At 45.2% G+C, this 27,491-nt stretch overlaps 1 protein-coding gene across 32 annotated transcripts in view; it reads left to right on the top strand.

The window, feature by feature from the left end:
• Positions 1–470: 470 nt before the first annotated feature.
• The window catches only part of MAGI1 (membrane associated guanylate kinase, WW and PDZ domain containing 1), a 356,594-nt gene continuing 329,573 nt past the window's right edge, over positions 471–27,491 (top strand). For 10 of the 32 annotated variants that reach the window (XM_030043387.2, XM_030043384.1, XM_030043372.2 and 7 more), the window contains exon 1: positions 472–974. In XM_030043387.2, coding sequence (XP_029899247.1) covers positions 686–974 — 289 coding nt within the window. In that variant the 5' untranslated portion in view covers positions 472–685. Of the gene's footprint in view, positions 975–27,491 lie in introns of all 32 variants that reach the window. The other 22 variants (XM_030043378.2, XM_030043375.2, XM_030043365.2 and 19 more) reach the window with 4 other exon arrangements.

The raw sequence follows: 27,491 nt of genomic DNA, 5'->3' as shown, positions 1-27,491 counted from the left end.
GTTAGCCGTGGGAACGGGGACCTTCCAACCGGGGCGCGCACCGGTACCGCCGCCGCCGCGGAGGGGGGAACCGGGGAGGGACCGGGGCTCGCACTTGGGGCTCTGGGGGGGGGGGGGGGGCCGTGCCGTGCCGTGCCGTGCCGTGCCGGGGGCGGAGAGGCGGACGGGGGCCGGGCCGGGCCGGGCCGGGGCGGGGTGTTTGCGAAGGCGCCTGCGCCGGCGGCGCGGAGCGCGGCGGAGCGGGACGGACCCAAGTGTAACAAAACAAACGGGTCTTTGTATCGCCTTAAAGGCGCCGCGCGTTGCCTCCGCGCCCCGCGTAGCGCCCGCGGAGAGAGGGGCAGCCCAACAAAAACAGCAGCGCGGGGAGGGCGAGGACCGGCCGGATTTGCTTTTGCAGCGCTTTTGCCTTTTTTTTTTTTTTTAAAATTTTTTTTTTTTTTTTTTTTTTTTTTTTTAAATCTAGACGGGAGAGGGACGGCGGGAGGCGAGGCGGGCGCGCGCCCTCCGCGGGCGCGGAGCCATGCGGGCCGAGCGCGGCCGGAGCGGAGCGTCAGCGGCGGCGGCGGCGGCGATGGCTTGAGGGGCCGGCGGCGGCGGCGGGTCGGTCTATGAAGCAGCGGGTCGGAGCCCCCTGCGCACCTGCTTACCGCGCTTCCGCGGGCGCGGAGGGCCGCGCAGCACCATGTCGCGCGTCGTCCAGAAGAAGAACCACTGGGCCAGCCGGGTGCGGCAATGCTCGCTCACCCGTGGGCCCGGCGGGCAGCTGGGCTTCGCCCTCCTCGGCGGCGCGGAGCACGGCGAGTTCCCTTACGCGGGCGCGGTGGCGGGGGACGGCGGCGAAGCGGCGCTGAGCGAAGGGGAGCTGCTGCTGGAGGTACAGGGGGTCCGCGTTTCGGGCTTACCGCGCTACGACGTGCTGGAAGTGATCCGGAGCTGCAAGGACCCCATCGTGGTGAAAGCCGTCCGACAAGGTGCGAGCGGGGCCGCGGAGGGACGGGGCCCGGGGGGGGGGGGGGGTGCGGACCCGCTCCGCGTTGCTCCACGGGGCCGCGGGGGAGGTGAAGGGTCCCCTCCCGTGGTGCCGGGTGGCCAAGGGCGAGTGCGGTAGGGAAGGGAGGGAGAGGCGAACGTGAAGCCCTTCGGGGCGAGCCGGGACCCCGACGGGAGTCGGTCAGGCGCTGCGACTGTCACCGCGCGGGCGTTCGCGCCCACTCGTGTGCGCACCTTCACCCCCCCCGTGCGCTTATGCCCGGGCACCTTATCCTCCTGACTCTGTCTGGAGTGTCCCTGCAGTTTTTCTGGCCTGCCTTAAGCACGGCGAGCGATTGCGTGAGACTTTCCCTAAGGCACCGCGGAGCCTCCTGCGCTCCCCGCGGGGCACCCACGGGTGTCGGGGGAGGGAGGGGGGAAGCCTTCTGTCCGGGGCTGACTTTGGGGCGGCCGAGACGGACCCGCAGCTGGGGGAATATGGGAGAGATTCCCTCCTCCAGCAGCTGAGCATCCTTTCGAGCAGCCGCGCTGCTGGGCGATGACTGGAGTCTTGTTCAAAAAGTGCAGCGTGGGATTGCCGGCTGCCCGCCTTTGGGAAGGGAAAAGCTGTGACCCTCCTGCGAGGGCAGTTCTCCTCTCTGGCTGAAGGTCAGCTCGGCTTTGGTGTTTTTTGGTTTTTTTTTTTCTTTTTTTTTTTTTTTTCACCCTAGTTTAGCCCTAGGTGAGGGCACATCCATGCTCCCAGCCCTGCAGCGCGCAGGTGAAGGCATGCACAGGTAGCTCTCCAGTTTGGCTGGGGAAGAGGATAAGAGATGGAAAAAAAAAAAAAAACAACCCAACAAAAAAAGCCACTTCACATCCGTGTACATGCAACAGTCACTCAACAGGTTAGCGTAACAGGCCTGGCTAATGGCCTTGTAATTTCCAGGGCAGGACTCGAAGTTAGTTCCAGGAAACTGTTAGTGTTCAGATTGCCCAAAAGATTCCTTAGGGGAAAGTTTATTTGTCATCCAGGCATGTAGGCATCCCAAGTCTTGGGGTTTTGCTGTAGCTGGTAGTGCGAGAGGGTTGGGTTTTTTTTTTTTCCTGTACTTGGTTCAACCCAGCTGGTCGCTGCGGACAAAATTTATGGCCAGCTGGCAGGACCGTCACCTGAAGTCTTGTCCCTCACCTCACCGATGAGCAGAGCCGGAGGGCTGCAGGCACTCGTTTCACAGCCATCCTTCAAACCTCCGGTACCGGAGCAGATCGCAGCGATGGGTTGTCGGAAAGGAGCTGAGCCGGAGCTGGGCTGTGCAATCCTCCTCCGCCACCTGCTCCCCTTTTTGGGGCAACCTCAGCTCAAAACTGCCCCGGAGCTGAGGTACCAAAGCACGGCTACTTGTTAGTCATTTCCAAGAGTCAGTAGAAATATTCCAGCCAACAGCGTCGAACTCCCAACAAAACCAGTTTTCTTTCAACAAATGTGTATCTTCCCTGCTGCGTTTTCTTGGCTTCACTGGGAAGTGGGGAGGGAAACTGAGCCTGCTGGTTTCCCTGCCCAGACGGGAGGGGGAGAAAAGCATGAAGAAAAGTATGAGGAAATTAGGCAGGGTTTTTTGCATACTAATTGTTTTAGCAGAAGTGTTAAAATACAGCGTCTGATGTTGCAATGTGATCGGTGTTGGTGGATGAAAGAAGGTGCATTAAAAAAACCCTTCCCAACCAAGCGATTTGTGATTAAACTTTTTGTTATTTTGGAAACACTAGTTAATCTAAATATAAACATGTCATGGGGATATACCAGAAATGACAGAATTTAGTGGTAAATGTCTCTCAGCTCCGGGATATGGTCAAAAGAAGGGGCAGAGAGCTGAGTTTTAGCATACTGGTTGGGTTTACCTGGAAGTTGGGAGAAAAAGGTTCAAAACCCTGCCTGGAGTCAGGGCAGACACTTGAACCTTGGACCATCCTCATCTGGAGGTGAGAACCAAGCCCCTGGTTACCGTGGGATTATAGTTTCCCTTTTTTTTTTTTCCCCCCTCCTTCCCTCCCATCTTTCTGTTTTTTTAAATGCTTTATTAGACAGGAATGTAGAAGAGGGAGATATTTTTTTTTAAAATCATTAAATATTTTTGTGGTCTGGAAAGCAGTTCCCTGTGCCTGTCAATGCTGGCACCTGCACGCTTTTCTGTGCAGAGCGGGGAACTCCCTCGTGGATCAGGATCATAAGCATAGAAAAGGAGAGTGTTTTAATTAAAATGCATTACTTCTATGTTGATTAAAAATCTCATTATGGGGATGGCAACTGTCATTCAACAGGAGGTGTGTGGCACTAGAGCAGGCAGCGAAGGAGTGTGAAGATTGTAAACACGTTTTTAACTATGATTCTCCTCCTTTTCCTAGTTCTTAGTGCCTAATCAACTGGTGCTGAAGTGCTACGGCAAAATTAGCCTGGAAATGTATATGTTTTATTGCCTTGTCTATTTTGTATGACATTTACAAGGCTGGAAAAACAGGAAATTTACTATAAATAAGTCAGTCATCTGCAAGCATGAACAGAGAAAATAACTGTTCTGACCTTGCACTTAGTGGAAGACAAGGGACTAGGAATTGAAACATAGGTGGAATAGGCTATGCACCGGCTTTATCATTAAACTAGAGTTTATAGACTTACAGGTCCACATGCAATATTTTTTCTTGCTTTTGTGAGTCGTAAGTTTGAATAGGTTCCCACAAAGTACAAAAAGGGGGAGCCTATATGAATTCTCTTAATTGGAATAACAGTATTTAATACTGCTCATATGGGATTTCTTGGTCTTTTGCTTACCCTGTGAGAAAGAGTGAGGAAAGCTAAAGAACTTTAATGAAGCTTTCCCTTTCTTTTCCCCTTTTTTGGTATTACGTTTAAGAAAAAAAATATACCACTATAGTTGCCTGGTTTTGGGGGAGAGAGAGGAAGAATCTGCTGCCATGTATCTTGGTAACTTTCAGAACTGTCAAATGTGTGAAAAAAAAAAAACCTCAGTTAACATGTAGTGCTTTTATGACTGACTGTTTCCATCTTACATCTGTGCCTAAGTTCTGATGAAATTGGCAATTGACTCATGTGGAGTTAATAAATGCATTTTTATTATTACTTGGTCTGAGAGTATAGAATTAATAGATTGAATTCTAGGAGCAATGGTCTCATATTCTTGTGTAAAGCTGGCATTGCCTTAACACAATGATTTCTTGGCTGTATTGTGAATATTGTAGCTTCCTTGAATACACTTCACATTTTTCAAAACAGTTTACTTGGATAAATCCATAATGTATAGCTTACTTGGATAAATCAATAATAAAATTGGGCTCACTGTTTCTTCTTATGTATTTCGATTAACAGAGTCCAGCACAATAGAACACAAGTTTGTCATGCCGTTCTTCACAAGGGAAGAATTAAGGCTGTATCTATAAAAAATTGACCGTGTTTTGTCTAAGGCAAGGTACCTGCATTTTCTTTTTCCCTCAGTGAGAGGTGGGCACATTCAGAGAGATTTCAGATTGCGGCCTTTTATTTTTTTTTGCTCCTTGGTTAGGTGACCTGTGCCGACATACCAAGCCAGATGCTTGGTATGGGAAACTGTCAAAGTTAATATGTTTGTACACTTATTTTTAAATTGTTTTTTAGTTCTCAGTTCAACACTTTGCTTCCCTAAAAAGTCTCAGGATCCCAAGCTCTAAATGACCAGTTGCTTTGAAACCAGGAGGTGTTGAGATCAGTTTATGCAATTAATAATTTTCATAGTACTTTGCAGCTGGGACGATCCCACAGTAGGGAGGAGTTGTGGGGGGTTTGTGGTGGTTTTTTTTTTTTTTTTTAGCCCTACACAGGGCAAACAGGAGCAGGCGTATCCCAAACAGAAAGTCACTGTTTACCCAGCACTATCAGCTTCATTTGTTTCTTTTCAAACATTAACTTGACCCTAAGATAAATTCTGAAATACAGTGCAGTGACTCAATGCTTCAATGTCAGGCTGGCATTTGCTATACGAGGCGATCGTGAAATGTTGAAATCGGTTACGTGTACTAGTCTGAACGAAACCAGCTTCTTTCAAAAAGTTTGCACGAGCTGGTATTTGGACCTTTTCTTTTTATTTTCCCGAGAGAGCTTGTGAGAGAATTGCTGTCTGGGATACGTTTTTTTTTTTCTGTAGAACATAAAAAAAAAAAAAAAAAGTTGATGCATCTGTAAATTTTTATGTGTTCAGTAGTTTAGCAAACACTGGGAAGCAGAGTGTCACTTTGTTAGTGGGTGACACTGAACATCCCACGCTAAGTAGGTTATGCTGGTGCCTGGCATTGCAGGGACCGAAAGCGAGCGTTGATGCACGTGTGCCTCCCTGAGATATAGCAGAGCTTGCATTCGGTTTGACGTGCAGGCAGCTGCCTCCGTTGGTTTGGCCAATGAAGGGAAAACATGTTTAGAGAGCGAGCTCTTGCTGTTCCTAGGAGTTTACTTCTGCAGCGTCACGCATGAGCTCCAAAAAGTGTTTCCCTTTAGTCTTTGCGTAGCTGAGTGCCAGTCACTTGCTCAGTGAATTCTGTAAGTCGTTTTTCCGTTTGACCCAAATTCTTTTAGGACCCAAGTGGATTTGAAGTGGAGTGAAAGATTTGCCATCCAAAAACTTGGGAGACGTTCGTGCATTTTAGATTTATAAGGCCTGTTTTCACCAGTGACCTGCTGGGATGAGCATTGTGCAAGGCTAGTCACTACTGAAATGTAAAATTAAAAAAAGCAGAATCTCTTTCTTTGCATCGCTTCTAATATATTTTGCGACAAATCAGTAGTCTTTCTTTAAAGTAGTACTGCATTTAGTAGTTGTGAAATGTGTATGTCTGTGCATTAAAATAGTGCTGTGAAGAAGACCTTATCTTTACTATGCCTGAATTTACAGTGTAGTACTTGTCAGGATTTAGAAGCTGATCCTGCTTGTGGCAAACCAGTCATCCATCCTCTCCAGAGCCGTGAGGTAGCACCCCAGAGATGGACGTTACAGCCTAAGTGCCACATCTTTGCTGTTATAAAAATTTTCAGGAATTAATATGATCCTTCTAATGGCATGAAATGGGATTATGTTTTCCACAATAAGGTTAATCTTTCCACCCATTGAGATGGGACTCCAGGCTCCCTCTTTATGGCCAGTCAGATCACAGAGCAATTAAATCACAATTATAGTCTAATTACAAGCAGTCATTCAACATCATTGCAAAATAAGATGTTAACATCATCCTGAGTGTTGTTTTGGTTTATTTTTTAAGACCAAGTTACAAGTCCTGCATAAGTGAATTATTGACCTGCTATTGTGAGATTTAAGATTCATCTTCCATGTATCTTGTTAGAAATTTAAGAACTTCTTTTAACAGGTTTGAAAGCCAAACCGTCGGTAGCTCCTTACATTCCCATGTTTGGGATTGCCATTTTTCTCTGGCTCAGGCTGCGATCAATTCATGGATTTCTTCTGACTGTTTCTGTATCTCTTCATCTGATGCCTGAGAAATACCCCTACTCCTTTGACAGCGAAAACATTTGCCCAAGGGCAGCTCTATTAAGGTGTAAATAAAGATCTTCTGAGTAGTACTTTTGTGGCTGTACAGAACTGATGATTTAGGCCAACATGTCCCTCATTCCTTAGATTTCTTCATCGCTCAGTTTGAAGGTAACTGGGAAGATGCTGCTGCCTCAAGGGCTTTTTCTATCTCGTTAGCAAGGTCTGAGCTGTGGGCAAGGGTAGGATCCTTGGGACCTCTGTTGAGGTTTTTTAAAATAATTGACCAAGTTTGTTGTTTACATTCCCTTACTTCAGTCCAGACACAAGATATGCTTGCTAGTTATTTCAGGTGTTGGGTTTTTTTTTTTTTTTACGCTCCCTCTTGAACTTCAACTGGAACTCGTAAATCAAGGCATATGGGTTTTGATCTTTGTGTGCTGCAAGTGCCTTAAAGTTCTTGGTGAAAACATGGAGTACTGGTTGTGTATGAGCAAGTGCCATGAATTTATAGAAGAACTATGAAGAGTTTGAGGCAAAAGGTTAGCTGAAGGCAGGGATCCTTACCGTGAGCAATTGGTGGTGCTTGGAAGGCTGGTACTCAGACCCCTCCATCCCATCTGAGCTCCTTCCAACGCCACGTCCCAACTCCTGGAGCAGCAAAATACGGGATCCTCGTCATCCCTATTTCTGCAGAATTTTTCTGTAGCGCAGCTGTGGAAAAATTTTATTTTTGCCTTTTAGAAACTGAGTATTAAGTGACCTTTTTGCACCAAGGGCGCAGGGATGGGTCGTGGTCCCCGTGATCTATGAAGATCTTATCCGCTCCCGTTACCCCGTCACCCGAGGCACCGCTTGCAGGACGGAGAAAACAGCAGCTCTTTGGCACTGAGTGACAGCGCTGCTGAGCGTGCAAGACCAGCTCCTGCAGAAACATAATTTTCACCGCTATCATCATTTTCTCTGTCTCACTTGACACTTGATATTTTGTTTTCTCACTTTTTATTTTGGTCTCGCGTAACTTGCTTTGGTTTAGCTGTTGTGGCGGTTTGACAGGGAAGGCTCCGAGTCCTGCGGGAGCCGGCAACCCATAGAGTTCCAGTGAGTTTGATGGTTTAAGTTTGGTGTTCCCTGCAAGGATCTGGTGTTGGGAAACAAACCTAAGCCTGGGCTATTGTCCAGAACTTGTTTTCTACTGATCTGATAGAGAGCTGTGGAAGAGGCTGCCTGTTTCCAGAGCAGCTTGGCAGCTCTTACATGGGGCTGGTATGTTGGCAGATTTGGATTTTTTTTTTCTTTATTTTTCTTTTTTGCTTTTCCTTCTAGACCAAATAGGTGGGCCAGCATCCTTCTTGGCCCTGCAGAAGCAGCATGGCTCAGGGTAGCTGGGATATTTTTGTTGAGATCCACCCTTCATTTTCCAAAGGTCAGACACTCCATCCATCCTCCCTCCTGTGACATTTTAAATGGTTTCCAGAGCTATTCTGCTGCTATGGGCTGGAATGATGGCACTGCTCTCTCTGCTAGTCCCCAGTCCTGACTTTGGCATCATTTGTGCTAAACTGTTTTGTGTTAGTAATATTATTGAAACCTACATAAATTCCCCCTTTTTTTTAAAAAAAAACCAAAAAAACAAACCTGCCCCTAGTATACCTTGGAGAAACAAAATAGTTTTTTCTTCAGGTCCTGGCGTTTTGGGTTACATTTTTACAGGCTTGGCTTTTGAGTAAGAACAGTTCTTGTTTTTATATTTGAGAGGGCTTGTATCATAACTTAAAAGAAAAATAAGGTAAAAACAGTTATTGGATTTCATTGACTGTCCCCTATTAGACTAAACAGTAGCACTTATTACACGGTGTGAAAATAATGCAAAGCACCCTGTCTTCATAATGGAACAGGAAAAAACCAAACAAAGCCTTTGGGATGACTTGCAAAGTGGAACAGATGCCCTTACAATTGCAAGGCATTTGAATAAGGAATCAGTTTTGCATGGTTTGCTAATCCTTGACTAAAGAGTTCATTGTCTTGGATTATACATCTGTAATTTTGGAGCCCTGAAGTCAGTGCCTCGGTACAATTAGACTGGGAAGAGACTGACTTTTCTTTCTTCATATCCTTAATCACAGTGGCTTGTTTTTTAAGGGGAAAACCTCAACTCTGGGGTTTTCATTTAGTTATTAACAAAAAGCCTTTGAAAAAGAAGCTGCCTAAAATCCAGCCACTCCCTCAACACAAACAAAGCTGTGCAGATATTGTGTACTCTCAAAAAAACCCAACTTTGATGTTCAACTTCTCTTATTCCAGTGGTGCAGATCCTGTGCTAAGTGGGTGTTAGTCCAAACTGATGACAGACACAGATGTCTCGGATTTTTTTTGGATGCATGAGAGAGAAAGGGGAAAGTTACCTCCCAAACAGGCTGAACTGGGCAGGTGAGGTCCTGGGCTGCAGAATAACTGTGAAAAGACTTTTCTTAAAAATAGCAAGGAACACGCCTGTCCTCCTCCTTTCCCAAAGGGGTGTGTGGAACTCCCAACTACAATTTAAGTGTCAGGGATGTTACCTGATCAGAAGGTAACTCCCAAAACACACAAAGTGTGGTTAGAGAGGAGACATTGCTTTATTCTGCCCAGGGTGCAAGGTGGAAGATTTCCACAAATCGAGCACACCTACTGAGGTGTTCAGTCCATACTTATACACTACAGTTGAAACACCACACCTATCTAATACATATGTTCCGCCTAACTATTGCATATTCATTATGTTGAGCAAACATGACGTGTTGTTCTCTTGAGCAATCATCCCATAGAGTCTTCTACGCCTGTGCAGTGGTTTTTGGTGGTCTTTGGTGGTCCTTTGGGGAAGAATACCCCTGCTCCTTTTGTCCTCTTATGGTCATGCCTCATCTGAGGACACCAGGGTCTTTGTTTCTCTTGCCCACCCCTCCTTTCTCAATGCTGAAGGCGGATGTATGTCCTCAATTAGCAAATCTGTGACTCTGAAATGTCCGTTATCTGGTGCCTTGACTATTATCCAAACACTCCTTAAGCATCCTCTATTGTAAGTAGAATCTTAAACTAGATAAGCTTTACCTTGAGTACACATAATCTAAACAGTCCTTGAATAGCAAGCATATCACGCTTCTCATGTTTTAGGTTGGTGGTTTTGTTTTTGTTTTTTTTTAAGCTATCACCGCCTTCTTATTTGTTAATCAGTCTTTTGAAAGCTTGAGGCAACAGGGATACAGGAGGATGCTCCTGGGGCTTGGACCTGCTTGGAACAATTCACCGGAGCCTTGCTGGAAGCCAAGGATGGCTGGAGGAGAGGCGGAGAGAGACGGGCAGCGGGAGATACGTGGAAGATACCAAAAGCATCAGGTTGAGGAAAGTTCACTGTTCACTGCCGGATTTGCTACTGATGCTGAGGCCATCTCTAAAAGCAGAAATAGCTGAGTGCTTTCTGCAGGACCAGCCAGGAGCGTGGCTGTCTTTCCAGCTGATGACAGAGCAGTGTAGACCAACATCTTCTTGTTCTGGGAACTCTAAATGCTTACATCGATGTATAATATAGGATGCAACTTTGCTGTTGAGTATCCTGTTAGGATACGGTGCCTAAAATAACTCGTGCTCCTGCACGGCTCCCCTGCGCAGTGCGGGGACAGCCGGGGGACGCGTGGCACAACGTGGCCCTGGGGTAGCTGATCCCCAGTGAGCCTGGGGAGGAGAAGTCTGTGGTTTGGCTGGATTTAGGGACATTGTCGTCTCCAGGCTGAGTCTCCCCTTTGCAGCGCTGGCGCTGGTGCCTGGGGAAGGCGTTGCGGGACAGGATGCCTGATGGGGCTTTGGCAGCCACCGGTCCAGCCCAGGCTTTGTTCTCTCCCTGTCCTAAGGGTGAAAGAGAGATGATGCAAAATAAAGAATCATGTCTTTCTCCTTTCCCTGGTATGCTTTTTTCCTTAAACAATGAAGTGACTAATATAGAATATCTCCTTAGTGTGCACTGATTGTGGTTGAGAGGAACAGCAGCAGCCTGTCTGCATGAGCACGTCCAGAGGCTCTGCTGGGTTCACAGTGGGGCACTCTGAGGATCACAGATTTGGTTGTTTTTGAAGAAAATCAGTAAGTTGTTTATTTATTGGGAAGGGATGGCCTTTTTTGTTGTTGTTAGATTGTCTTCTGGCCATAGCCCAGCAAATGTTGTATATTTGTTTTATGTGCAAATATCAAACTTGCTTAGCAATGGTATATAGTGTTTTGTTAACTTTTGTATAGTCTGTGTGCACTATGGAGTCCTCCTGTCACCTACTATCTGCTGTTATTAATCAGACTTTCCAAATCGAGATCTGAGCTGACAAATACTTTTCTACATTTACCATAGCTGTACTACCTCACGTTTTCTTTTTTTTTTTTTTAGTGAAGAAATATGGACATGCTGAGATTGTTGACCTAATTTCACACGGCGGTATTTTTGTCTGAACTTAACCATAGTCTATATAAATCCTTCATGTCGCAGGAAGCTTCATTTACTACACGTGGAGCGAGGCAATTAAACCCTCAATAACTGGCTGTCTCTGGCTTTCTGCAGGAGGTGCAGAACTGCTCTGGGCAAAATGCAGATGGGGTGTTGGGGACACCAGGGCTGTGTTGGTCTAAGGGTTGGCTGCTCAGAGGGGTTATGTATAGGGGACAGTTTTATATGAGTACCCAGCCTAAGAGGAGGCATTTGTGAAAATACTGTGTGTCACCTATCAAAATGATTTGAATTCTTGGGTGAGGCTCCTGGAACACGTGACTGGTATGCATATATGTGTGTGTGTGTATGTATATATGTTTACTTTTTGCACTTTAGCATTCTTATTGTCAGATGCTACTTCAGTAGAGCTCCAGAATCAACTCTTGTCCCTTTTTAGTGGAAACTAATCCCATGACTCCAGCAGCTCAGGCTGTCACACAGCCAGTGCCATAGATTTCGCCATAAGTGGCAAAATTTGTTGTGGGCACAGCTATTTGAAAGCTGAAAAGCAAGAGTATGAAACCACCACCATTATGGTTGAGAACGGTTCCCATGCCCATTACCTCATCACGAGATGCATGGGCAGCCTTCTGATCCTGTAAAAACATTTAAATTCGCTTCTGTGGCATTCCCGTGGTGAAACTGTTTCAGCGATACTTGTCCTGTAAATCATCTGCAGAAACATGTTGGTTTTGAAAGATGGCTCGCTCCTGAGACCTCTCTTGTTTTCTATTTGGGTTATGTAACCTGGCTGCTGAAGAACATCCAGATTCCCTTTTCCTGACAAATGCTGGGGGCAGCTGCTATCTAGACCTTTGTCTGGTCCCTGTGAGTCATTTGAAGATTGCAGGAGGGAAAACTAGAGAACACCCATAAACGTTATCTCGGAAAGGTGCCCAGTTTCGTTGTGCACGCAGGTCTCTGGCATTTTAAAGGCTGTAAAGTGGCATTTAGCTCCCTCATTCCAGAGGCAGGTGGCAGTTACACTTTAACAGGAGGTCATTTCTTTATGAGGATGGGAGAAGTGGTGAATACTTGGGTGTATGATGGCAATCTTTCAAGCCTGGTGAAGTCTGGGGCCCTCTTGTGCCATGAGCCCAAGAGAGTTGTCCCTGCCTGGATGCTTTGCCAGGAGAGGGAGGGTGAAGACTAAAAACACCCCAAGTAATGTTTGGAGCAGGGGAAAAGCCAAGCACAAAGGCTGTGTGACTTGGTCAGGATGCTTCTGACAAGGTCGTGGACCCACAAATCTCAGCTCCCCATCGCTGTGCCGTGGGGCTGTGCTGCTTCCCAGGTCCACATTAAAACATGTGAAATGGATAAACGGCTTCAGCTGGAGCAGCTCCCTTCTGCATCGCCAGGCTGTCCTGCTCAGGTGGAGATTTGCCACGATGGTGTTTCCATCTAAAATACAAGCTTCTCCCTATAGGTTTTTTTACTGTGTGCTTGTAAAGCATGTCAAAGGCTGAGATTTTTATCTGCAAAAGAGATGAGCCAGGGACTATCCAAGGTGTCTTTTCCATTTATTTTTGTTTTCTGTTGCCAATTTTCCAGTTGTATTAGCTGATGCTGGAAATACACATGTATCAGTTTTTCCAGGACCGAAATACAGTGGTTTTTTTTCACATAGTTCTGATCTGGGATAGGATATCTTGGTCACATTGCAGACTGGTAAGCAATTAGTATGTAAATTTGGATCTGCTGAAGCTCTTATATATGAGAAAAGCCCCAATAAAAATGAGAGTGCTTAAATTTAAGCATGTGCTAACGTAACACATCGCAGAGGGCTTTTTCTGTCTGTCTGGATGTAAAAGATGCTATAATCAGTGCTGAGGCTTGCCTAAACCAGTGTGGAAATTGCTGTTTGCCTAAAAGCCGGGCAAGTTGTCACAATCCCGAAGAGCCCACTGACGTTAAAAGGTTGCAGTGGATTAAATCTGTTTGATATTGAATAGAAAAATCTATTTCAAATTGACTTAGTGTAGCTGGTGCATAACTCAGCCTGGTCATCCGTGCCCTGCTTTGGGACTGCCGTGCTTTGTGCTGTTTTGAGTCCCGAGACCGAGTGGGTGAGCTGTCATCGCATCTTGCTGTAACGGTGCTGCCTGCTCTCCCCTGAGGATGCTGGGGAAAACAAGGAAACCCTGGCTCCCAAACTGGCTTGTCACAGTTAACTTTTATTTTCAGTATTCTTCTCTCATTCGGTACAGCATCTGCCGTAGCGGTAGCTGCCCGGATGGGATCTTGCCCCTGGCTGGGAGTACAAGTATTTTTCCACGGTGCAGTTGAGTTGGCAGGGAAGGTGACGTCAGCTGCCTGGCTGGAGCCCGGTTCAGGAGGTGCTGGATACAGGAATTTGTTGGTTGATTTCTGACAGAGCGTTTCTGCTGCCTGCAGCACCTCCCGCCCTCCAGGTCCGGGGGGATGTGCCCACCAGGGAGATTAAAAACTTTTCTTTAAAAATTTAGGGACTTTTTTAGCCATCTTACAGACTTTAATTAAACCTGGCCGTCCTCTTTTCCTGTATTGATTGCGGACGGAGGTAGATTTTACAAACAGTAGTCACGCAGCTGATACTTGCTGCTGTTCTGCTTCTGTTGCTCCGTTTTTATAAACCTCAAGCATCTTCCCAGCAACCTGTGGGCTGTGTCAGGCAGAGTCCGCTCCTCCCTGAGCTCCCGGCTGAGCAAAGCCTTCCCATTAGCATCACCAACTGATAAACAAAACTTCATCAAGGTCTCTAAAGGACAGACCTTTCATGTATTAGGACACAGCAGCAGCACTGCTGAATGCTGATAGCTGTCTGAACCAGTGGCAGAAACAGTGGGGAATATTTATTGCTTATTTATTTTTCCTCAAAGTCCCTGATGTAGAAGAGACCTTAGCATTATTATGCATTGCATTGGATCATGTTTGGAGGACTTTTTGCTATAAAAACATTGTTTCTAGCCCAAGTTTAGCAAAAAGATGGACTCAGACTCAGCTCTCTTTCAGATGATATTTCACATTTATGCATTGTAATATCCAGGTGAGCTTTAAGCTGTAACATTTACAGAAAATATGTCTGAAGTTTCCCCCTCTCGGAGGTAAATAAGCAATGTTCACACTTATTGGCACCAGCTCACCAAGCTGCCTGAAACCAAGTTAAAAAATATGGAATGGTATTTGCATTGTTTTCCCCTTCTCTCAACTCTGCGTTTCCTCTTCACTGGTCAAATCAAATGGCAGTGACATTTCAAAGTCTTCCTGAGTGGCAAAATTAGAAATATTCCTTTTCTAAGAAGTCTGCAAGAGGTAGTTTAAACATTGCACGCAGCCACTCCGGTAGGAAGTTGTTTAACTTGTCGAAATCTCTCTTTTGCTGCAGAACCTCTATTGAAAATGACAAATTGCTTAAAGCAGTTTCCATGTTAGTCTTTAAAAAATTCAGTTTCTTTCCATCCAGAACACGTGGAAGGCATTTGTGCACTTGCCTGACTGTTTCTCTGTCCTAAGGCTCACACTTGATGGCTTTGGACTTTATGTAATTTTCACACTCAGCTGCTTGGGTTTGTTTTCCTCAACTTTCTGTTGAATGGGGATTTCCCATAGCTTAGATGTGAAAAGTAAAATGTGTCCCTGGTTCAGACTTTGGGGACCGTGGGGAGAGCAGAGGAGGAACGCTCCAAGGTCTTTGCTTTTTGGAAGTGATGTTCAGAGCATTGCAAAATCCATAACTTAAGGTGGAAAGTCTGTGTCCACAGCCAAGACGTTGTACTGTCCTTTAAAACAGTCAAGCGTTGAGCAGTGTTAACGCTTCACAAAACGACAAAACACCTTTTGCTTAAATGTTTTCAACTACTCTGTAGCTGTCACTTTAGCAGAAGGACAGAGGCGGGCAGGTACCAGATACAGAGCCATGCAGTTGGCTGTAACTGCTGTAAAAGTAAAAATTGCTCAATTGAAAAGGCTTTTTTATCTTATTTAAAAAAAAAAAAAAAGAGATTTCAAGTTATCGTTGTGCTCAAGTGACCCTGCACAGAGCAGCACGCTGTGTGGTGTGTATCCCGTGAGGGTGTATTGCCAAGCCTGGCACTTGGGCTTGCGAAAGAGGGTGCAGAAGAGAAGTGGGTCTCCTTAGCAATGCTCGATAAATGGTAGACTCCAAAAATAAGGTGGAAATTGTCCTTCTGGAGCCTTAACAGGCAGAGATGAGGCGTTCTGTGCTCTTCCTTTCACCTGGAGTGAGTTGCACCAGCATATTAGTTTGCAGAGTTGCTTTTTGGTGGCCCTGCTGAAGCTCCGGTGGGGAGATGGGTCCTTCCCCGAGGCCACGAGCAAAAGGTCGCCTGCACGTCCACCGACATCCTCCAAACTTGGCCGAAAGGCAGGCTTTGGGCTGCACCCGGGTCTGTGAAACCGAGGGCACAAACTGTTCCCTTTCCGACTGGAAGGTGCTTTGCCCCACATGGCATCAGATGAAAAGAAATCGGCGTTGCCCCATTGCTCTGCTTGAGACAACCCTGTTGCTCAAGAGCGACGATTACTGAGTTAGACAGCAGTCAGGAGGGGATTTGAGGACAATCCAGATGCTTTTTCTATAACTTGAAGGCATGTCATATCCTGGCACTTCTATTTTTACCCACTTTTCTTCTTTTACCTGCTATGATCCCTTCTTTTTTGGCGGGTTTGGGCTGATGTGATATTTTGACCTTTTTTTTTTTGTAGCTATTCTTTTGTTGCCGTTTAACGTTTGTTACAGTGTTGCTGTTTTCTCTAAAACTGTACTTTAAAAAAGTAAGTGTTACAAATTTTCTGGGTTCTAGCCTTGTCGTTCTTCTCATGAGTGGTTTCGAAATTAACTTGGTGCCAGAATGTTGCTGTTTTCTTTGGTGGAGGATGTGTCACTGCAGATTCAGGTGAGCTAGCGTCCTTCCTCCCAGTTGCTTTCCTGGTGCAAATACTGGTTAATATGATCTGGTTTAGAAGATAGCATTAGAAACTGGCACCCGCTGGTAAGAATAACCCATCCCTGGGCGTGTGTCCTGATCTCTTGTAGGCAGAGGGAAGCATGGAGGCTTTATGTACCTTGTTTATGGTGTTGTTTGCCTTTTGTGGAATATCAGATGTTGCCTTCGGCTATTCTTGTTATGTGAAGAAATGTCTGATCCATTTCTGAACCCTGCAGAGCTCCCTGATATCAGGCATAAAATATTTTTTTAATGGATATTAAACCTGCCTTGCTGGCTCTTGCATTTCTGGCTAATAAAATCAGTGCACCCCAAATACCCTGCAGATACCTATTACAGAACTAACTTATTTATTTATGTAACAAAGTGAGAGCTTTAGTCCCTTTCCTCTTGCAGCCTATCTGGGTCGCTTTCTGCTTGTCCAACAGCCAGCATCATCACAAGCAGGACCGGGTTGCTGTCATGTTCCCACAGTTTCATACCTGTGGCTGATAATTAACCCATTTCTTTAATAACAGTGCTGTGTTTGCTCTGATAACGTTTTTTCTTTCCTGCTCTCCAATCGCAATCCAGATTAAATGCAGTCTCTTCCCAGCAAAACACTAGAGTTAATATTCCACCGGAGATGTGCTAATAAAACCCTTTGTTACTTGTGTGGAGGGAAGTGAGCTCAATGCATTTGATTTGATATCTTGGGTCAAGAAAATGCACCAAAATGTAGGAGTAAATACCTTTAAAAGGCAAGTTGAGCACATGGGTGCAGGTACTAGATCAGCAGCATTTGTAATAATTGACATACCAGCAAGATTTTTTTTTTTTTTTTTTTTTTAGGGGGGTCTGATTTTTAGACAACACGGACCCAAATTCTGTGTAAGACTGTGCAAGCTGAGAGGGCAGACGCATGGTCTGTCTTAGCCTCGGTATTTGGAAGGGGCCCCGTCCCACTTTGCTCGTTGTGCCCGCCGGAGCTGTGGCAGTGGTGGTTTTCGTGGGGCGAGCGATGCTGGGGTACCTGGCTGGGGACGTGGTGCCTGGGGCCGCTGGTGGGTGTTTGCAAGGTCAGGTCTAATGGCAGCGAAGGCAGCATCCTCCTACGGCCCATTTCGGGGGGGGGGGCACAGGGCTGTGTGAGCGGGGAATAGTCCCCCCGTGAACACGCCGGGCGTACGCTTGCAGGGTTCAGAGTCTTCCTAGGTGTGGGTATGGCAAAGCACACAACATTAAAATTAATGAGCACTCATGCAATTTTAACTAGAATAAAAACTATTGCAAAACTTATGTACTGAATAACACCGAAGTCTCTTTTCCTGGGGAGAGATGGGTGTTTGTGGAGCCGCTGGGACTTAGCTCCTGCATTGCTCCCCTTTCAAAGATGCCATGTTTTGATTTATTCTCCTTCCCCAGAATCTCCTTTCAGCCTTAAAAAAGCAATGCTTATCATCACTGTTGTCGGGAGCCTGTGTAGCAGTTTGAGTTACTGCCTTTCTGTTTCCAGTGCCGTGCAAGCAAGCGTAAATCTGTATATTATACAAATTTACATTTGGTGGGATTTGTCCTGACACGTCCAAAGCTTCTGACTCTTGATTCCTTGTATGAGCAACTTCTTTAATATGGAGCCCTGGGGACAAGACCCAATTTAAAATAAAGTTGTGAAGGTAAAAACAGAAAGGCATCGACTGTACGCCTGTGGTCTACAACTAAACTAACTGAGGAGTTTAAATTCTGCTCTGCGTTTCGTCTCGAGCGCTGCACTCCTAACGGCAACGCGAGCTTCTGGCCCGAGCCTTGCCTTAGCCAAGACAGAAGCTGTCTGGTGCGGGCTGAGCGTGGCGCCCGGGATTTCACAGTGGGAAGAGACCGATAGCAGCAATTCCTCAGCTGCTTGTGGGACGATATTGTCTTACTTTTCTCATGTGTACTGCTTTTATTTACGTCAGCCTGGCTTTCTGAATTAAAAGATGCGTACGCATATCACCTTAAGTTCTTGTTGGTGTGGTTTAGGGTTGTATTGTTATTATTTTTTTATTATTTATTTTTACTCTGCCTAGTGTGCATCTCTTTGTTCAGGAATAAGGTGGTTTTAAGTACAGTATAAACTGTAAAACTTCCATTAACTCTATCAAGTGATAGCAGTGCAACCCTGCTAACTCTTTGAAACAGCTTGTCTTGAAAGTTTACTACATTGGCATGATGAGATTCAAAGCTTTTTGCACCAGATGAAAGAGGAAGGCTTTGCTGTAAAATCCTATTCCTTACTAATCTGCCTTTTCTTCAAATATTCTGAAGTTTGATGCAAACTATCACAGAACTTGCTGTGTGCTTTGTAAACCTGTAAAGGAGGAGTTGGGTGTACGTGTGAATACCTGTGTTAAATAAATGAAGCAAGAAAGTGTGCTGTAGTTGCTTGATAGAGACTTCTGTCATTTGGGACTCATTTTTCAAAGAACTTAAGTTCTAATTCTAGATGATGAGATTTTTAAGTATGTACTGAGGCTGTTGAAATCAGTAGCTCTAAAGGGCCAGATTTTAAGTGATACCTAAAATACACAGGTTTCTTATGGAGGATGTTATATGTATGCACATAGTAGAAATTCATCACTACAGGGTCAGAGATAGATCCCTGTACAGCTAGAAACTTTTGGGGAAGAAACTTAGTGTATTGCCAGTTTGGGGCTAACACTATTTTTCTTAGATACTTCTGTAATTCTTTTTATGGGTACTGAATTACTTCTGTGACACACCACGTTGCAGACAAGGGCAAAAGTTTAGCAATCTGCAGTGCAGAAGGGCTGATTTCATTGCCAGCTGCTGATTCTGGCTGTGCAGCTCTTGTACCAGCCAATTAAACCCACACTCATTACAGCCTTTGTGGTTTGGAAGTGAAGTGTTCCTGCCTTTAACTTGTAGTTTTACAGGATGTTGGTTTAGGCTGGAGGTTTGCAAAGCTTGAAATCTTATATTTTCCTCTGGTGTGTGCTCAAGGGGTAGGGGAGGTGAACAAGGAGAGCTAAACGGAGAGTTGCGTACCGTGAAATGGGAAGGTGTGCGTTTCTCTTTGACAGCATCGTGAACCTGCAGTCACCTCCCTAAAATTTTCATGAAATACTGTAGTATCTGATGTACCAAGTTGCTGTAAATAGGAACGGTCTCTGCTGCAGTGTCGGTCTTGAAAAAAATATCCAGTGCTGTAGGAAGTGCAGAGCATCCCTTCGTGAGCATATTCCTTCAGCTCCTCAGGCACAGATTTCTGCCTGCCTCCCTCATGGGGAATTTCTGCCATGTTTGCAGACCGTTTTGGGAAAGCTGCTGGGCAAAGAGGAGGTCCCAGAGGGGAAGGAGGCGAAGATGGAACAAGAATGTGACCCTCTGAGCCGTTACTGGTGGCTGCGCTATTTTAAAGTCAAACTTAATTTTTAGCTCTTCATAAACAAATCTTTGTGCCAGCTTTTTATATAGCTCTGAAGTCAGTTGTTGTGGCTGCTGCTCTGCAGCTATATACTTCATGGGTGCCACAGGGAGAAGAGCCACCCTCTCCCTCCCAAAATGCTTCTGGGCACTCGGGAGGACCTTTGGAGACGTGCTTTGCAGAGGGACAAACCTTCCAGCTCTTCTGAACATTGCGTGACAGCTTCTTTATCCAGGAGTAAATAGATCTAATGGATGGAGTAAGATGCTGGACCCATTGCAGGTTACTATGGGAGTTGGTGTCCTCCATCCCATGACCCAGGGGAATGTCTTTGCCCCCAGTACTTTCATATTTGACCTGGAAAGGCAGTACTTGCCCTGGAAATGCAGTGTGCAGCACGGGCAGGGAAGCGGCAAGGATCCCATCCCTCAGGAGAGGGTTAGTGATGTTTAGTTTTCTTAGGACGTTATAGCCCTGTTGATTTTAACTTGGAAGCTTCAGTGAAAACCACACACGCTGCTGTGAAAATTCATACTTAGTAACAAGTAAACAAGTGATCGAGCAGTCTGAATCGGGAAATTCCCTCCAGACCTCGCGGGGAGGAGGAGCTTTGCATTTTTCTTGTCCTGTGTTTATTTTTAGTCTTGCCTCTAACATTGCTGATAGTACCGTTATAGCCCTGCAGATTAAAGTCCCAGCATGGGGTAGAGTTGAAAGAATGATGCTGCAAAGCAGTCAAAACCTCTAGGATTTTGCAGCTGTGTCATGCTACAGGCAATTAATTTAGTCCATTATTTGCCTGCCTGGGTACAGCTCAGTGCCACAGCTCTGTGGAAGTCTTTGATTTCCTTGCACACCTCTTCTGGTCAGAGTCGAAGTCTTCAGTTATGACTCTGTCCTTGTGACTTGAAAGTGCCGTGTCTGTGATGCTAATATTTTGGGTGTAACAGCGGTCTTTTTAGGCCCCTTCCTCCCCTGAATATATTTTGCACTTGCTCTGAGGATATGTTGTGTTTTAGAGTGGAAAGGGAAGGGTTTAAGTCCTTTACAGCTCCCATCACTCGTAACCCTTGTCTGAAGCTATCGATAACAGTTGCAGAGTTTTGGGTGGTGTTGCTGAGGACAGTCTTGATGGCAGCACCCATCTGCAAGACCAGATGATTTACCCAAGAGCTCTTGGCTTTTCAAGGAGGCCCATTTTTTTGCCAGGGCTAGCTGTGTTAGTCTGAGTCAACAGAAGGGTATTTGATCTTTAAGTCAAATAATGGTGCTTGGGTTTTCTGAGTCGTCTTTTGCTGACCATTAGTCAGAGTCCCCAGAGATGGCAGAGGACATTATTCAGGACTGCCTAGTGCTCGAAAACTCTTAGAAATAGCAGTTTCTGTTAACAGCCGGTGTGCAGTCTGGATTGTATTGTGGCTATTTCAGAGGAAGCAGTTTCATCAGAAGTAGCTGAATCTAAAGACATTTGTCTTCTGCAGTAATAGAATCTGTTCCCGATCCGCAGCAAGAGAGACATCGGAACAGTTACAAATGCCCACCGGCTGCGGAGGCGGGAAGCGTCACCCTTTTTTGTGCGGGTCAAGGCTCAGGCAGCCCGTGCCAGGCAGAGCATCGCTGGCAGAGTCTGGCCACCACGGGTGGTGTTTCACCCCAGAAACGGGCCATCCGGAGCTGGGCTGCCTTGCCTTGGAGAGGTGCTCATCACCTGGCAGCCCGGGTGTCTGCTGCCCTGGCCAGATGTTAATTTGAAGGCAGCCGCTTAGCCCTCTCCTGCACCTTGTAGACATAACCTTAAGGCATACCCTCAAATAGTTATTGAGGAGCCTAATTCCGTATTTTAACCCCCCTAAGACTAGTTTTCCGTAGCTGTGAGCGGGGGAGCTGTTGCAACCTTGGAGAAAATCCCTGCGTCCCAGGGAGCATGTCCAGGAGACAGCCCATGCTTGCTTGGTGGATGTGGTCTGGTCAAAATAAAGTGATGCAGAGGGCAAAAAACCCTTGTTGACACTCGGCAGTGTCATGCTAACCTACATCTTGGTAATTGGTAATGAACCCTGTGAGTCTTCTCATCTTCTGAGTTGATTTGATTTCTGATAATGTGACTTTAGGGTGCGTGGGAAGGGTTTGCACGAGGTTCCCCACCAGCATGTACTATTTGGTGTCTTCATTAGTGGAAGGGACCAGTTAGCAGAAGTGGGAGATGGTGGGAACGAGGGGCCCGGCTGTGCTCAGACGCGGTTCTGCTGCTACCCTGTGTTAGACCAAAATGTCACAGTGCCGTTGGATTGTGGAGAAGGAGGCTGGTTTAAGATGGGGAACTTGAAGAACGTGTTTGAAGACAAGACGAACTGCTTTGCTGTTTGGGATTTTTTTTTTGTAGACTTCTGCCAAATTTGGGTGCTTAGAGAGCAACTCTTCTTGGCAAGCATCTGCAGGCTCTGATCAGGCTCCTTATAATTGAACACCCTTCAACAAAACCAGCTTTTTTCCAGATGAACTGGCTGTTGGGTTTGCTTTATTTTTAAACAAAGCAAGATCTCTGGGGGCTGGTGCCTGTTGGAGTCTCTGCGATAACATAGAAAGGTTCTCAGTTAAAATGCAGCTGAAGAATAATTTAAAAATACAACAGTGTGAGCAGGGGTGGTTACAGAAACCGTGGAGATCTGTTTCTTTACTTGGGAGTCTTGGATTAAAGTCTGTTGTTACAAGACAATCCAAATGACAAGTTTTATTCAGTCTCTATTATTCATGCAGTGAATACCTCTTAAGGCTCTGCAGAAATATGTCCTTTTCTAGACTTACAATGAGTAGACAAACACTATATGTTTATACCAAATGCTGGAGGATTTACGGGTAACTACTATGTGGTTTGAAGTAACAATATACACAATGTATTGTAAATGATTCCCTTTTTATATTTGGCCTACGTTCAGTATAAGATTAAATGCAAGAATTTATGGGCTTAAAAAAAATTCTTTCCAATGCTGAAAGCAAAAAGAATGATCTATAATGAAGCTTTACAGTATATAGTATTTTTAGGGGCAATTTTTTTATTTCCTTAATATATTTTCCATGTTAAAGTATGTATTTTGCACTTCAAATAGGATATTGTTGGTTGCACTTACCAGCAAACAGCTGGGGGATTCTAGTGCCTTAACCGCACAGCAGCTGCTAATTAAAAATATATAATTCTACCCTGATTAGCTTATAATGATTATAATCCCCTTAAATTTGATTATTACCACAGCGTGGTAACCTCAGCCACCCCCTGTTTCATTGTGGGGCCTGTGAGTAACAAAACTAGTCATTAAGAACTGATAGCTGGTTCCTGAAGGATTGCTTCCCAAAGAGAAGAGCACAGGGGAATAAAGACGTCCCCTTCCCAAATGTCTTTGGAGGTGCCTGGTTTAAGTTTGTTCTTTTTGCTCGGCCGGTGGTGTTTTGACAGGGGCAAGTTCTTTGGCTGTCCGGGGAAGGGGGAAATCTGGGGAGCTGCAGGCACAAATATTGCGACTCCTGGTCAGAAATCCAGAGCCACTGTGTGCAAGCAGTGCCCTTTTGCGCTTTAGTCTTGACGGTAGTGAATTTTCTTCAATGCTACTTTGGCTTTGACAAGTTTATTCTTGTCTTCTGATTTGTATGTTCTTTTTTTTTTTTTTTTTTTTTATAAAAACCAAACCAAAACAACCCACCTGGTCAACTTTGCGAAACATAAAGTCATGCTTTTCAGCCCTAGGATTGCTTTGCTTTCATCTTGTGCCCATCTGCTTATCCTTCGCCACTTTTTTTCTCAAGATATTTTGTAGCTCTTGATAGCGGGGAATGGCCTCTTTCTTTCTTCTGCAGCACCTGGGTGCTTGGGAAATGACATTGTAGGACGCAGTAATAATAAATAACTGCTGCTGGAGAGCAGTTTGGGAACCCTGAGTTCTGGGCAATTTTTTCCCCCCTTGCTGCGGTCCTCAGACATGAAAAGAGGCCACATCAAATCCCTTGTCAGAGAGATGCCCTGATCTGAAAGTATGGCTTCTTAGTGTCACTCAAAGTTCGCCTCTGACTTGCTGACTTGGGGATCTGGTATTAATGGAAGAGCTGAAAGGCCAATTTTAATATACACGGGAGATAACAGAACCTGTCATTAAAAAAAAAAAAAATATCTCCCAGAGCATAAAGAAGTGACTGCATCAGTGCATTCTTCAGTTAAGTGCTTGGAGAGAGGAGGGCTGTGCAGATCGTGGCCGCCGGGGCTGGAGAAGAGCGGTGGAGCAGCCGTGCCGGGGCAGGAGTCTGTTCCTTCTCTGCTGCTCCGGCGACGGCTCCAGCAGCTCTCCCGCTCGGGTCGGTTCGGTCGAAACTCTGCCGGCGTCCGGAGATGCTGGCTGCCCTTCAGCTCTTGGGTAAGGTCTCCATAGCCCGGTTGCGTATCATACCAGATCCCAAAATGTTTTGGACGGCAGAGGTGTGCTGGCCAGTGCGAACCGAGAATTCGTCCCAAGATCTATGCATTGGGACAGCCAGCTGGGTCTTTTTTTCAAGCTATTAAATATGAATTATTCTGTATCTCAGATAACAGAGCCTAGATGCCTTACTGCGTAGCTGTTGTATTTCAGAGGTCAGGGTGAGGCTGGGGTGCCTCATATGAGATACATGGGGAAAGAGGTTTGGGGTTTTTTCCTTAACATTATTCTTATTATTCCCCTTTGCTGTTTTTTGTTTGGTTTTGGCATTTGGGTTTTGGTTTTGTTTTGTCTTGTTTTTAATTTATTGGGATTGACACCAGCTTTTTATTGCATTTTTTAAAAAGTATATAATTTCTGTAAGATTTTGATGCACAGATGTTCTCTTCCAGTTTCATTCCACCACATATGGACATTTGCATACAAATAAAAGGAAATGTTTTCTGTGTGTCTAGACAATTGATAGCTATTCATTAGGTAAAGTCAGCTAATATAATGCTTGTTAATTTTAAAGCTCTCCTGTGGCTGCCAAGGAACCGAAGCTATTGATTAGGGTCTGAGAGATGCAGTTCCTTGCAGCTCCGAAGGATGATCTCTGGTCTGAGAGTTACAAGTCCACTGTCAGCTTGGTCTTGGGTAAAAGAGAAAATTTTGGTGACTTCTAACTTTCTCTTTAGACTCAGCCTGGGATGTGAGATGGCTGTGCGAAAAGGACAGAGCGATAGAGATTTATGATTCTCTTCAGCGAAGAGGCAACGTACATTGCCATGACATCTTGTATCTCAGAAGAAGTTAATCACAGCTTTTTTCTGTGTTGCTGGGTTACATTGCTTTGAGAAAAAACAGAAACTGCTATGAGCAGTATGAATAGCTGAAACCACAAGTCCCACTGAGATTACAGCCAACTCCTCCTAAAGGAAACGGATTCAACCACCAACATAGTTTTTCATTAGATGATTTTTTTTCTGAGTGAACAAAATACCCCTATTGTGGCATAATTGTTTAGCTTTTGGAGATGTAGGCAGAGTTGCAACTACATGACTGTTTAGAAAAATAATTCAACTTGATGAGGAGGGGAGGGCAAAGAGACATTTGGCTTTTTATTACGTTTTGTAGCATGTTGCCGGATAATGCAGCAGGTTTTAATTTTCTCGGTTTCTGTGCTTTTTGGCTCCGCAAGAGCGGGAAGGAGAAAAGTCTGTCTTGCATTTCAGGACAAATCTAAATCTGATGGACAAAAGTTTTGGCTATCTGATTGAAACCTTTTGTTGCTGAGACTGAATGACTCTACCAGGCTGGCAGGGCTGGAGTGATTTCTGTCTCAGATTCATTGTTTTGAACTGTTAAAATGTATTTACTTGTGGTTAATGGGAGAGTTAATCTTTTTATTATAGCAATATGGTAATGGCTAAAAATCAAGCTGAGATGCAAGTGGGCAAAATGCAGTATGGAAAAGCCATGGCAGTGGAGTTCATACCCATGGATTTAATTTCATTTAAGCATTTTTTGATTTCTGGTACCTTGACCTTTCAGTACCCCAGAAATGTACCCAGTTCTTCAAGATGGGCAAAATGATGGTGGTTTTGATAAACTTAATTAAACAGGAGATGGCTAAGTTTAGCATGTTAATGCTTGTCAACTGAAATTACTTCTGCTTCTTAGCTGAAGGCCCAGAAATTGGTTTGGTCCATTCTTTCCCCACCCTTGTATTGACAAAGTACATCGCTCATCAACAAAAGATGTTACTGTTTCATGTAGATAGGCTCGTCAAAAGGCAATGTTTACTTAGGGGTTTAGGAAGTGCAGACAGTTAGGAATTTAAAAAATGATTGAAGAACTGAGGATCTCAGATCTGTGGTTGTTAGTGCAAAGAAAAGACAAAGGTTTCCAAAAAGGGTTTGAATATCTACCCGCTGGAAGCATGATGATTTAAGATGCATCAAACTGGGCTAGCACAATCAGTTTTAATCCTACAGATCTCAGTTGTGCTCATGTACTGCCTAGGATAAATATAGCAACCGTACATTAGGAAGTTTTAAAATATAGGATTAGCCAGTCACTATTTCTTTGTAGACTTTTCTCATGGGAGCTGTCTGGCTGGTTGCACCATGATCACAAAATGCCAGTCGATGCAAGGATCTTCCCCTCCCGCCCCCCCCCTCCTTATTTCCATCTCTCCTCACAAAGGCAGTTCCTTGGAGCGGTGGCTGTGGTTTGCTCCTTTTTTCCTAGGAAGTTTGTGAGCAAAATCTTGGACTTGCTGGTAAAGTGCTTACTAATATCAGATCTTTGCCGGAAAACTTTCTGGATAAAGCCGTGCTGTGTACATGTTTCAGAATGCCTTTGGAAATTAATAACAAATGAGGGACTGAAATGAATGTCTTGATCTTTTTCAAAAACTGCTGAGCACCTTATGGGTGTTTCCACGGACATCACTTGGTGAGTATTTCAATGGCTGCAAACTGTTGGGCTTGGAAACTGCACCACGAGCCTGCCGAGCACCCGGGCTGCCCACGGCTCCTCACCTGCCCGTATTTAAGACTTCTTTTCAGGCAGGCTCTCATCAGAGATTTGGAAAGCACATAGCATGTAGTAGGCACTCTTGAAAGTAAAGAATGTCTTCGCATCGCTCTGGATTTAAATACTTTCATTTATTTGGTCTTTAATGTTTTATTAACCATCTAAACCAGTTTAGATCGCAGCTAAAGATTCAGCAGCAAAACCAGATAAACCAGTATGTTTTGCTAAACTGAACGTTTGTTGATAGGAAGATACTCCAAGTGCTCCTGCGTGCTCTTGCAGAGAGCTGGGTTGGTGAGGAACGGAGCGCGGAGCCCTGGCAAGGCAATGCAAAAGGTGACACTCCAAGAGAGATGGAAAGCATCCAGAGAAGACATATACTTCAAAAGGAGCAGAATCTAATTAAAATAATCCATCATGAGGAAATGAATATGTTGGAGCCTTATTCAGCAAGAGGAATATCGCTCGAGAAACTGATATAAGTAAACTTTGTCTAAATTGCAGAGGAAATTAATATAGACAGTTGATTAAAAATGTGAAAGAGCTTTAAATTTAAAACTTCATAAAAAGGACAAATAAAATGTCATTCCCATAAGCACAGACAGACCTGTGAAAGCCAAATCAAAATGGAAAACAGATAGCAAGTTACTTGTTTAAAAACAAATGAACAAACAAAACCCCCAAACCTGTTAAAAACGATGAAAAATATGCAAATTGCTTTTAGAAGATACAAGGCGGCTTGCTACTGTTGGTGCAGTGGCCCATGTTCGCATGAGATTTTCAAAATTAGTCTGCTGCTGCTTCTGGTCACCGGCAGCTCTGGAGCCAGGGGGACCTGTGTTGCCCCGGATTATTTGAGAGCAGCCTTCGTCCCTAGGTCTCTGCCTCCCACGTAGCGTGATTTGCTGGAAGGTGGTTGGGATGGAAATTCAGGACTACAAGAAACCAAATGTACAGCTTGACTGGAAAGTACCAGTATGCCAATTTAGGCTGTTACACGCGGTCTCCTGTAGCAGCCAGTCCAACCCGCTGGTTCTGGTCCCTCCCTGGCCCTTTTGTGTGGTTCCCGCTGGGTGCAGGGTGGGTGCAGAGCAGCCCTTCTGGAGCACGGTCTGGTCGTGTTGCAAGGAGGGATGCTTTGATTTC

Source organism: Aquila chrysaetos, chromosome 20 (genome assembly GCF_900496995.4).
Source record: "Aquila chrysaetos chrysaetos chromosome 20, bAquChr1.4, whole genome shotgun sequence".
NCBI lineage: Eukaryota > Metazoa > Chordata > Aves > Accipitriformes > Accipitridae > Aquila > Aquila chrysaetos.
The sequence above is the reverse complement of the archived record's forward strand: the minus strand, read 5'-3'. Positions and strand labels throughout refer to the sequence as shown.